Source organism: Anthonomus grandis, chromosome 5, assembly GCF_022605725.1.
Source record: "Anthonomus grandis grandis chromosome 5, icAntGran1.3, whole genome shotgun sequence".
Lineage (NCBI taxonomy): Eukaryota > Metazoa > Arthropoda > Insecta > Coleoptera > Curculionidae > Anthonomus > Anthonomus grandis.
The window spans coordinates 6,845,467-6,858,316 of record NC_065550.1 but is presented as its reverse complement, the minus strand read 5'-3'; the positions used below and the strand labels follow the sequence as shown (position 1 = coordinate 6,858,316).

At 32.7% G+C, this 12,850-nt stretch overlaps 3 protein-coding genes across 4 annotated transcripts in view; 1 reads left to right on the top strand and 2 right to left on the bottom strand.

The window, feature by feature from the left end:
* Positions 1 to 12,850, bottom strand: part of LOC126736432 (uncharacterized) — a 63,134-nt gene that overhangs the window by 22,270 nt on the left and 28,014 nt on the right. The window lies entirely within an intron of this gene.
* On the top strand, positions 7,309 to 10,080 carry LOC126736435 (uncharacterized). The gene is made up of 2 exons (XM_050440772.1): positions 7,309 to 8,070; positions 9,109 to 10,080. Exons 1-2 carry the CDS (start codon positions 7,781 to 7,783, stop codon positions 9,995 to 9,997), a joined length of 1,179 nt encoding a protein of 392 aa, XP_050296729.1. The 5' UTR covers positions 7,309 to 7,780; the 3' UTR covers positions 9,998 to 10,080.
* LOC126736436 (uncharacterized) lies at positions 8,133 to 10,454 on the bottom strand. 2 transcript variants are annotated; one of them, XM_050440774.1, is made up of 2 exons: positions 10,088 to 10,454; positions 8,133 to 9,032 (listed from the first exon to the last, which is right to left on the bottom strand). In XM_050440774.1, exons 1-2 carry the CDS (start codon positions 10,218 to 10,220, stop codon positions 8,218 to 8,220), a joined length of 948 nt encoding a protein of 315 aa, XP_050296731.1. In that variant the 5' UTR covers positions 10,221 to 10,454; the 3' UTR covers positions 8,133 to 8,217. The 2 variants fall into 2 exon arrangements, with proteins under 2 accessions (XP_050296731.1, XP_050296730.1); XM_050440773.1 differs by having other exon boundaries at positions 8,133 to 9,035; positions 10,088 to 10,442.

The window sequence follows — 12,850 nt, the reverse complement described above, 5'->3', positions numbered from 1 at the left end:
TAGTGATTAGAATGTTAATTGAAAATAAAATAGAAGATAATTTTTTGGCTCTTATACCGGTAGCAGAAACTACAGGAGCAGCTCTTTTTCAGATGTTTATGGACTTTTTCACAAAACACAATATACCTTATAAAACAAACTTTATTAGTTTTGCCTCGGATGGCGGCAGTAATATGGTGGATATTAGAAATTCCTTAGTCAGCCGGCTACAAGAAAATATACCAAATATATTCACTGTAAAATGTATTTGTCATAGTTTCCACCTTTGTGCGTCATATTCATGTTAAAAACTCCCAGAAGAGGTTGAACAACTAACAAGAGAGGTATAATTTTTTTTAATGTAATAAGATAAGCGCATTTGAATTCAATAATTATACATTTAGGTTTACAACTATTTTTCAAATAGCCCGAAAAGAGTGGAAGAATTAAAGGAATTTTAGGAATATGTATGTGTTGCTCCAGTTAAAATCCTTCATCCAAGCCATAGCACCCATTGGCTTTCATTGGAGAGTGTGGTGAAAAGATTGTTAAACCAATATAACGCTCTAAAACTTTATTTTACGGATCAAACTGCCAATAATTTTACTCAGGCAGATCTTATTTTAGAAAAATTGAATAGGGAAAAAAATCGACTTTATCTGGAGTTTTTATCTCATGCTTTACCAATCTTCATTAATTTAAATAAATTAATGCAAAGTGAATCTCCAAAAATTCATTTTTTTTACAAGAAATAGCCAACGTAGTAAAAAGAATTCTAGACTTTTATATAAAAGACGAGAATATTAACTTACTCTACAACTACAACTATCGATAAAATAGATTTTAAAAGCCCCAAAATTTTTTTACAACTGGATGAAATGTATTTCTCAGCAGAAATAAATTCAAGCAGCTTAGAAAAAAATAGTCTAGAAAGAGTTAAATTAAATTGCTTAAATTTTTATATCGAAAGTATTCAGCAAATTTATACAAGATTTCCTCTTAAAGATTCTATATTTGAAAAAATGGAATTTACAGATCCAGAAATTGTTAAATCTTGAAAGATCAGATCTTTCAGTCATATTTCCAAACTTGCTTGATGTTAATATACAAGAAATTTATAATGAGTGGTAAGCTCTAAGAAACTTTGATATTGATTTTAAGACTGATAAGTCGCATGACATCTGTGAATTTTGGAAATATATTGCAGAAATAAGAACTTTAGATAATAGTGGTCAGCGTTTTCCAAATCTAACAAAATTCATCTTCAATTTACTTACTTTCCCTGTTTCAAGTGCTAATGTGGAAAGAGTATTTTCCGCCACAAATTTAAATAAAACAAAACAAAGAAATAGGCTAAAAACTTCTATGAGTTAAAGAATATTATCTGGCTCCGCATCTTCTTTTTTTGGATCCTTTCTTGAAGTCCCGCAAAAGCAATGGGAACATGGATGAAGAGTCGGACACACTATCAATTGGAGAGGAGGCAGAAATAACTGAACATGAAGCTAATACCTACAGTGCTGAGGTGTTGTCCCCTGAAGATATTATTATCCATTGCTTCCTCTCGTTCATCTCTACCATCTCCCAGTAGTTCTGTTGATACTCAGCCATTATTAATAAAAGTACCTGAAGCACCAATACCGAAAAGAGATGATATAAGAAAAAGAAAGAAATGTGAAGTCTCCGCCACCTCTATCAACGATGTTAACCGACAAGCTTATCAGTATTTTGAAAGAAAACAAGAAATGCTAGACATGCAAAACACGACGAAGACAAACACCGCAATCGAGCCTCTTGACCCTGACCTTGCTTTTTTACACAGTGTTCTCCCTGACATGAAGTTTATGAACAATAGCCAGAAACAACATTTCAAAATGGGAATTTTAAATTTGTCCGAGCAAATACTATCTCTTACCAATTCTGAGACTCCTGCTCCACCAACAAATATCTCTCGGTCTTGTATTCAGGACTTGGTGAATTCAAATTTAAATTCAACGTGGCAAGGGAATATGGAAGCCTCAGGGCAACCCCAATCTTGGATTCGGGACTCAGCGAATACAAATTTAAGTTCTACTGCTACAGGGAATACGAAAATCTCAAGGGAACCTCAATCTTGTATTCGTCACTCAGGGAACACAAATCTGAATTCTATATCGCAAGGGAACACGGAGACCTCAAAGGAACTTTTTAATATGAATGAATTCATCCGATACAATAATTAGTAGTGGATGGAACACGATCATGATGTATTTTTTGTTCTGTATTAAACTGAAATAAATGAAGCTACTTTAATAATTTCATTTTGTTCAACTCCTATAGCTGTACCTCAGCGTTATTTACAGTCTTTCCTCTGGACTCACAGGTTTACTAAAGTTAATATTCTATAGAAACTTTCGAGAGACATTCGGTAGAAACTCAGAAAAAGTTCAGAGTACACGTTGAGCTCTCTCATAAAAATGTTTTTTTTAATTCAAAAAACTTTACAAACACTATAAATCGGTTAATAGTAATTACATGTAAAGCCTACAACAGGAAAAAAAATAAGCAAAAAACATATTAAAATAATTTCACAACAATAACACTAAACCTAAGAGAAAGAAAAAAAAAGATAAGAAGAAAAAAGTAAAACATGAGTCCTAAAGTATGTCCCGATGCTCAAGCAACCTCTTAATTTCCTTAACCCCGATATTAAATATATCCACATCTTTAAAGCCATTTAAGACATTGTTACAAATCCTTAACATATTATTGATTGGAGATGTAGTATTAAAATTATTTACATAAAAAAGCTCTTTATTAGTTATTCTTAATCTAGTCTTTGGTATCTTAGAAGAAATGTATTCAATTAGATCACAGCTCAAGTATTTAACATTATTTACAATGAAATATATAAAAATAACTGCCTGATTCTGCCTTCTGGTACAGAGCATCTGGAAGTCAAACGTTTTTAACATTGCCCTGGATGACACGATATATGGGTATTCTTTGTTCTTTCTGACATACAGAAATCTTAAAAATCTTTTCTGTACCTTCTCAATCATGTCTGAATGTGATGATGCTTCAGGTGACCAGATAGTAGAGGCATACTCTATATGTGGCCTAACAAGGGCATTATAAAGTCTAATGATAGTGCTGACTTCAACATTTTTACTGTTTCTTGTTACAAAACCCAAAGAACGGTAAGCCTTATTATAACTATTTCACTATAGTGACAATTAAATTTCATATTGGTCTAAAAAGTTACTTTTTTAAAGAATTTTGGTATTATCAATATAGTAGTCTTCAAGAAAATAGTTAACTTTACGAGTGAAAGTGACCACAGCACATTTTTGAACATTAAGGGACATCTTATTAATCTTGAACCAATCAACCACAGAACATAGGTCATTTTTTAATTTTACAGCATCTTCCTTGACAGCAATAGTTTTAAATAGTTTAAAATCATCAGCATACATCAGACTTACAGATGAGGAGACACAATCAGGCAGGTCATTAATAAAAAGAACAAAAAGCAAGGAACCAAGCTTGCTATAGTTTAGGTGAAGTTACTTGGTCAAGCTCCAAAATTGAATATGTACAAAATACAATCAACATACTACATATACGCATTAAAATAAACTGCAAGTAAATAACAACTGCTGTAAGTAAAATATTGACTTGTATTGCGTTCTATTATTTATAACGTCATTTTTTACTAGATATTATATATTAAACGGCGTGTTACAAATTCCTAGCTTACTATTGGGATGTCGGTAAATATAAGAGATACGAAAATGGTTACTTAGGGCAAAGTTGCGCATTTTTGAGCCTATAAATATGCCATTAAAAAATTTGTATGAAAAATATTTCAATTTATATTTCTTGTTGGGGCGCTATTGGACCACCCCTGTACGTAGAAATAATGTTTCGACGAATCAACCATTACTTAAGATGCCTGTCATAATATATATGTCTGTATTTGGAAACAATTATTATAACAATTTTGAATTTTATCAGTGTATGTTACCTATAACTAGCATAGTGCAGATTTAGCTCACCCTGAAATCGGTTTCGCATTTATATTATACTGTAGTTCTTGTTGTTATTCTGTTTGTTATATACTGTTGTTTTGTTTTGTTTACTTTCGTCTGAACTTTTGAACAATAAAGATGTCATTTTGGCGGCCTTTTGATACTAGTGATAATGAATCGAATAGTTGTGGTAAATATTTTTAGGGATTTTATAATGTGATAGTTTATCACCGTTTTACCTATCAAATTTTAAGACAGTATCAATTTATTAACACGTGTCATTTTCGACCGAATATATTTTAAATCTGAATTACAATTTTTAATACAATATACTATACATTCTGCTTAAAATTTCCCGGAAACGGCCATTAATCTCAAATTTTGTTGGAGTCATTTAGGATCCTACTACGTTTAAAAAAAAAAATGAAATATACAAATAAACAAATTTGTATTTATGCGGGAATTAGGAAAACGTTTATTCAATAACACCTTCCTGTGCAAATTTGCGACCATAAAATAGAGACTTATACAATGCCAAGTTAACATCATTCAATTCTGAACTTTCTCTCTTACTAGGGCTAAATGATACCAAATCTTTTTTTTTTCTAATTTTGTTTCTAAAAATAATTTTTTCTTCTAGACCTAATACAACCTGAGTTTGCGCATAAAGACTTGCATGTTCAAACTCAGAGGATTTTCTTAAATATGTACTCTAGTTTAAAAAGTGAAAGTGTTAATGAGTGCGATTCGTCTGAAAATAAAATTTGTACGAGAATTTGCGAGTTGACCAAGCTTAGTCGCACAACTGTTACTGTTGTTAGGGTGGTTAAAGCCGGTGACGTAATAGATCACTTAAACGCAAACGAGTTGGTGAAAATCTTAAGAACATTGACATCAGCACAAAGGAATATATTGGTCGTATCATTTATGATTTTTATAAGGAAAATAAAGTTCCAACAATGGAAATGATTCATGATAAGTTACAAAACTATCCAGACTATACATATAAATCACTTTACACCTTACGACAAATTCTACTAGATTGTGGTTTTAAACACAAAAAATTAGATAAAAGGATGGTTGTCATGGAATCTGCTCGCCTTGTATCATTGAGGCACGAATATTTACGGAAAATAACGCAATATCGAAGCAGTAATAGACCTATAGTGTATTTAGATGAAACGTGGTTTGACACTCACGATGTTGTCAATTACGGGTGGGTGGATGACAGCATGAAATGCCGTTTAAATGCTCCTTGTTCTAGAGGCCAAAGAATTATAATTTTGCATGCCGGAAGTGAGAATGGTTTTATATCAAATGCTTTATTGCTATCGGAAAAAAATATAAAACAATCTTCAGCAGATTACCACGAAGACATGACAGCCAACCTTTTCGAAAAATGAGCGGAAGAACAGGTTTTACCGAACCTTAAGTCCAATTCTGTCATAGTAATGGATAATGCTTCATACCATTCCCGCATAAAGCCGGACACCAAAGTCCCCAACACTAGTAGTAAAAAGGCTGATGATGAGTAGTAAAATTTATGATGAGCAAAAACATGCAAGTCCCTTTAAAGGCTACAAAAAAAATATTATCAGCAATAATAAAGGAGCAAAAGTTCAAAAAAGTTCAGTTTTTTCGAATCGCATGGCCACTCCATTTTACGATTGCCTCCATACTATTGTATTTTTAATCCTACTGAGATGGTCTGGGGAGCAATTAAGAAACAGTTGCGTAAAATTAATCAAACACCGCAATTAAGCGCGTCCGTGCTAGACAATATACGAACGGTCATTCGAGAAATCGACAAAACCAATTTATGGAAGCCCTGTGTATCCCACGTTAAAACTGTAGAAGGCGAATACTGCATCTTACCGCGAATTAATCCAATTATAATTAATGCCAATAACGAATCCAGTTCTAAAGAGATGGATAGTGATGGTATATTGGATTGAATAGGTAAGCATTTTTTAACGTAAAAAATGTTGGGTGCAAAATTATGAATATGTAGTTAACTTCACTTATATTTGATTTCGATAAGACCAAAAAATTCCGCTCGACAATGAAATTTCATTGTTCAGTGGGAATTTTTGGGCTTATCAAAATCAAATATCAGCGGCGGCAAATATAACCAAATTCTATTGCAGCAAGGCGGCGACATAATTTTATACCCGTGTTACAACGAACCACCTACTATTTTCTCGAATTTGTTTACATTTTTACTCAAAATTTTATTTTTTATTGATAATTTTTGTTGTAATTTCAAAAAAAACTGTAAAAAATATGTGTCATTAAATCTAACCACGATTTTTGCGTAAATTGATAAACGTTTTTGTAGGTTGTAAAAAAACATTTTTACTATATATACTAAACCAGAGAAACAAAAATGATATGCACGCCAATGCCTTATAAAGAAAACGCCGCGTGCTAAACGTTTTTAGTTTTTATACTTGTCCAAGTTACTTCACCTAAACTATACCCTGGGGAACACCTGAGGTTGACATATATTGACCTGATAGACAATTACCAATCTTAAACACGTTATTTCTCTCAGATAAATAAGATTTCCTGAAATTACAAGCTTTTTTAGAAAAACCAAAGCCACCCAATTTATTTAAAAGCACACAGTGATCCACCTTGTCAAATGCCTTCTCACAATCGGTGTATAGCACATCTAACTGCTCCTTAGACTCAATTGCCTTAGAGATTTGTTCTGAGAGTATACACAGATTTGTCACTGTGGATTTATCATTAACAAAACCATGCTGACACTTGTTAATTTTATGTTTAACATGTTCATATAAATTATCATAGAGAATATTTTCAAAAATTTTAGATAAACAATTTAAGAGATGAATAGACCTATAATTTGCTATATCTTTTTTCTTGTCTTTTTTATGAATTGGTGAGATCATTGATAACTTTAAAATATCTGGAAAGGATTCCTGTTCATTTGACATATTGAAAAGATACACTAGGGGTTTTGTTAAAAGCTCAGCACAACCTTTATAGATATAAGAAGGAATTTCATCTAGACCGGTAGATTTTTTAGGTTAAAGTTTTTTAATAGCATTTATTACATCACTCTCATAATTTTTTTTTAAAACAAAAGTACCCCATTCTTTATTATTTATGTGATGATCGGAACAGCCAGATGTGCTATACACAGACCCAAAATATTGGGCAAAAGCATTTGCAATATCAAGGGGTTTATTAAAATTGACATTATTTAAGGTCATGGCCACTGGTATACCTGACTCCTAGCTTTAGATTTAAAAAAAGCCCAAAATGCGCTTGGATCAGCAGCTAAAGTTTTTTTCAATTGTACAAATTATATTCATATTTTGTTTGATTTTTTATTTCAGCTTTAAGGTGCACGAACCACTACTTCCTTTATCTAACCTCAATGGATGTAGCCAGTGTCTCCTTTCCCTTTGAATATTAGCTAAATTTACAAGGTTCAACATATCTTGGTCATCTTCGTCGTCCGAGAACATTTCATATGTAGGTAACTGACAAACCACAAACATCGGTATCCCTTTCTGACTGAATTGAGTGCGCCAAGTCCGCTCCACAGCTGCACCACGCCACTCCCAGGCCACCACCACACGTCCGTTCTGTGTGAATTGCGCCTTAGGCTACGGTTATAGTGCATGCGTGTTCTGACGAACTGGCGTTCGGCCGAAAACGTCAGAATTCTTGGTCAGAACAAAAGTGGTTAGTTTGTTTGCGTATTGTGACGAACTGATTTTAATTTTTACTGGTTTTGTTGCCGTCGCAAAATATCCGTGATGGATGACGTGGACGATTATCTGTTTTTAGAAAGTCCTTTGTTAAAAATGTTGTTAATGAATGAAAGGACTATATGTATAAACGAAATGTTTGCTTCAAGGAATATTAATGGTGAATTTCACACCCTATTTGAAGAACTTTTACGCCAACCAGAAAAATTTTTCGAATACTTTAGAATGTCAATACAAACTTTCAACTATATCCTAGAGGGGATCGAAGAAAGTATAACTAAGCAATCAAACTTTCGAGAATGCATATCAGCTAGAGAAAGATTGGCCCTAACTTTGAGGTAAGTCTGTACTTAGTAATACTTACAAATACTTCCTTAGTTGATTGTCAAAGGAATAAAACTTCTTATTTCTTATCTACAAACCATATTTTTTAAATACAAAATAATACTGTTAATACATTTTGAAAAAGTTTATACGAAATCCTATTACGGTCCAGGGTTATGTGAGGAAAAAAATGTTGCTAAGTCTGTGTAGGTATTAATATTGTCATGCTCTGCGGTTTCTACACTGCTAGGTCCAGAAGGGGTAGTCAGGAGGGAACATGAAGAAGTCGGCCTAGTGTTATGCATTGGCTCTGAAGATTTATTGTAATATGAATAGTGTGAAGATGGATAGGTGTTTCCACAGCTTTTTTGTTGTTGAAAATATTGCTCATCGCAAAATACTTGCTGCAGCTTATTTCTCACGATCATTTTCCTCTCTTCTGGCACATTTTTAAGGTATGGCAACAAGCTCATCAAAAAATGATAATCAGCATCTTCTTGGTCTACTTTCTTGGTAACCGGAGCGTTTTTCTTTTTAAATTCCTCCAACTTTTTCTGTTCAATTTCCAGAAGCTTGGAAAAAGCACTTGACTTTGCAATTTTGGCACGTTTAGTCTGAGGAGTTATGTCGGGATTGTCGGGGGCTACACGCTGTGATTGTGACCGAAAGTTTTTCTCTGTTTTGGAATTACTTGATGCAATTGCGCTCAACTGTGACTCATCATCCAAGTCATCTTCACTGCTATCATCGAATTCTCCAACATCGTTTTCAAGCTCTCCGTCAGCCTCGGGTTCTGGAATACTACTTTGCATAATTCTAGGGGCGAATTGATCTTTCAGAAACAGCATAGCTGTATAATACGGCCATGTCGATTCTTTTCCTCTGCCCCCTTCTTGGCCCGATCGAGTTTCTGTGCATTTTTTAAATTCTTTGCGATAGGTGTCTCTTAGACCACGCCACTTATTTTTGACAGTTTCTACTGAAATAAAAAAAAATTTAATAGAAGATGTTCACTTTAAAATTTTATTATTATCATATTATATTTTTTTTAGGTATCTATCTACGGGGATGTCTTTTAGGGCACTCAGTTTTTCATATAGAATTTCCCATAGTGCAATACGATTAATTGTTTATGAAACATGTCTATCAATATGGAATAGCTTTCGGGAAAAACACATGCCTATGCCTACTACAGAACATTTAAAAGCTATAGCAAAAGACTTTTTCACAAAATGGAATTTTCCTAACTGCGTTGGCTGCATTGACGGAAAACATATCAGAATTAAATGCCCACAAAATTCAGGATCGTTATATTATAATTACAAACAGTATTTTTCAATAGTGTTACAAGGAATATCGGATGCCAGTTATAGATTTGTGACTGTAGATGTGGGAGCTTACGGAAAGCAAAGCGATGGAGGCATATTTTCGCTTTCGAACGTTTATAAACATTTAGAGCAAAATACGTTTAATATCCCAGATAACGACTATATACCATCAACAAAAATTATGGCGCCCTTTGTACTATTAGGTGACGACGCTTATCCGTTGAAGTCGTATTTGTTAAAACCATATTCAAAACAGAATCTTTCCCGTGAAGAACGGATATTCAACTACAGATTGTCTAGAGCTCGGCGCTGTATTGAATGTGCGTTTGGGATATTAGTTAGTAAATGGAGATTTTTAAAAACAGAACTTCAGATGTATCCTGAAAAAGTTGACATTCTAGTGAAAAGTGCAACCTTATTGCATAATGTAATTATCGACATGGAAGGAGTCCCAGTACTGACACAAGAACAACATGGTCTCAATAAAAAGACATCTGTTTCAAGGCGATACAATCGCTACGGGGCAACAGCGGCTCAAGTAAGAGACATTTATAAAAATTACTTTTGGAGCCCAGCAGGGGCGGTGCAGTTTCAGTATAACATTTTTAATTAATAATTAAACCTAAATTCCTAAACTCATTTCTAATTTAATGTAAGTACTATGGAATATATGTAATATTAATGTACCTAATGTAATACTTACGACTTGTATTCATTTCCTGTGCAATCTTTTCCCATTTTTGTCGAGATTGATCTCTATTATGGTAACTTTTGTCCTTCATGTCCCATAAACTTTTGTTTTCAAGAACTAAACTAATTAATTTATCCACGTCCATACTTTTACAATTCAAATTCGCATTTACATTCGTCCGAAAAAACAAAATTATTTGAAAGATCTATTCTTCTGACGAATTCGTGCGGGTTCGGCCGAACAATTCGCTCCTAACGTAACCACTATAGTTTGCTGCTGTTTATTTGTTTGTTCGCGCGTGTTCTGACGAGTTCGTCCGAACGCCAGTTCGTCAGAACACGCATGCACTATAACCGTAGCCTTAGTGATTTGAAGAAAAAACGGACAGAATTTGTAAATTAAACAAAAGCAATTATGGCTTAAGAAAAGCACCAAAGATGTGGAATAAGAAATGTTCTTCTTTTGTAAAATTCTTTTTTCAATTCGTTTGTGGTTTGTTGTCTGTGAGTCTTGCATGGCATCTCTTAAAAACAATGCATCTTACTTATGCATTGTTAAAGAAAAAACATCATGCCAATTTTTTTGTTTTAATCTTTTAAATATACATTCTAATATCGTTTTTTTGTTGAAAATATTTATGTTTTTTTATTATAAGGGTGTCATTTTTTATTAAAATGAATAAAATTGGGTACTTTTCTAATTTAAAGGAAATAATTATTTTAATTTGGGAAACATCACTTCTGACCTGGCATTTACTATTTTGGATGAGATACCATCCGGCTCGGACTCCATCACCTCTGAGACTTGCTAGAAAACAGACTTGACTCGCCATTGCCAACCAACGGAGAAAGTTTGGACTATGAGGATTTTCAACTTCCTTTATTAACTTTAAACACCAGTGAACTAGTAATTTAGAACACCCTAATACCCAGCACACTTTTGAACAAACCATATCATCGCTATTTGTCCAACATACAGAGGAAATGCTTTTAAAAATGATTAGATCGATTATTTTCACATTACTATGTTCTATAGATACTAGCTACATTTTAATATTTGCTAATTTTGTTTTTAAAGTTTCTTTATAAGCCAGAAGATTTTTGTTCTTTTATCAAAATAATTTGAATTTTTTTTTAAATTCATTATGTGCTCATGAAAAACTTGTTAAATTAGTTTTGTGAATAAAAACTTTTGTAAATAAAGTCCAGCCATTTATTTCACACTTCTATTATTACAAAAAAAGTCTTTCGAAGTAATTTGATTCTGATCAGGCACCTGGTGTCAAAGACCGGGGCAACTAAGCATGTCAAAGTTTTTCGCGCGACTTTTCGAAGGTTAATCAGTTTATTTAAAAAAAAATATTTTGTTATCATCAAAAAAGTCTAGCAAAAATAAAGTTACCTTTAGAATATGAAAAAAATTCACGTATAAAAATAATGTTCGTACATCATCAATTTTATGTGCTGCCCGAATGCAGATTCGCATATTCTTTTAGATGTACTTATAAGTATCAAGTTTCATAAATTCCGTGTAAATAAACCTCATTGGTGTGCCGCCTCGTTTACAAAAATATCTCTACAACATGAAGATCGAAAAAATGCTAAGACACTGAGAGCAAAAATCTATTTTTCATGTTTTTTTTATCAGTTTTTAGGTAATATTCTTTGAAAAAAGCTATATAATAAATTATTTTATTATCCCATAGAAAAATGTTCTTCTAAACATCGAGATAGTTCAAAAATACCTAATTCTATACGAGGTGTCTCAAAAACGAGTGCGGTGTATTTATTATTGTTCGCTAAGACGTTATACCAGGCATCCCAATAAACAATGCAATTGGCAGGTCCAGTATGTTATGGTATTTTAAAAGATAACATTGATAATAACATGTAGATTTTTTTTGTTTTTTTCTTGTTTTTATCAACATTTAATGGCTTAAAAAATTGTAAGAAAAAATGCCAAACCAACATTAAGAGTTAAAAAAGTTGGTGTCAAAAATAAGCTATTAACCCTGTAATTTTTCGTTTAATACTCACTCTTTATTTTAATGCCGTTTAAACAGTTATTTTGACACCGTTTAGAAGGACATACAAATTTGAAGCTTCTACATAGATGTTTAAAAATCTAAACCGAACAAGCAGAGAGAAGAAAAATATTAAAATTAGAACACGATAAAAAATCAAATAAAAAGAAATAAATTATGACATCACCCCAGCATCTCCTACGTATTTCAGCACCAAATCGTCACCGTCTATTAAGATTTTATCGGAAAACAGGTGGCTTAACATTATCGACAGATTTTCAGACACAAGTTGCGAATTTTCTTTTCTAAATAGACGCAATTTTTTCCCAAATGGTTTGTTATTGTTATTCTGTAGTTTACACTCTTCTGCCAAAGCATCTATTGTGCGACCTGAAATAACAATTTAAATTAATAAAATATTATGCATAATACAGCAATATAATGGACTTAATGAGAAGAAAAAATAGCTACGAAAAAAGAGCGAAGGCATCAAATAATAAGAATACATGTCTATGGGCAGCATGCAATGAAATAAATGGAAACAATAAAATTAATAACAATACATTTAACGAAAACCCTCGAAAACTAGCTGATGAATCCAATGATCATTTTCCGTCTGTTATATCGAATTTATTAAAAAATCAGGTTAGATCGCTTTTTCAATGTACGCTAAAATATAATGACTAATCAATGTAACCAGTGATCATAAATGAGATGGTAGAAATAGCTTCTATGTTAAAAAAGAAGTATAG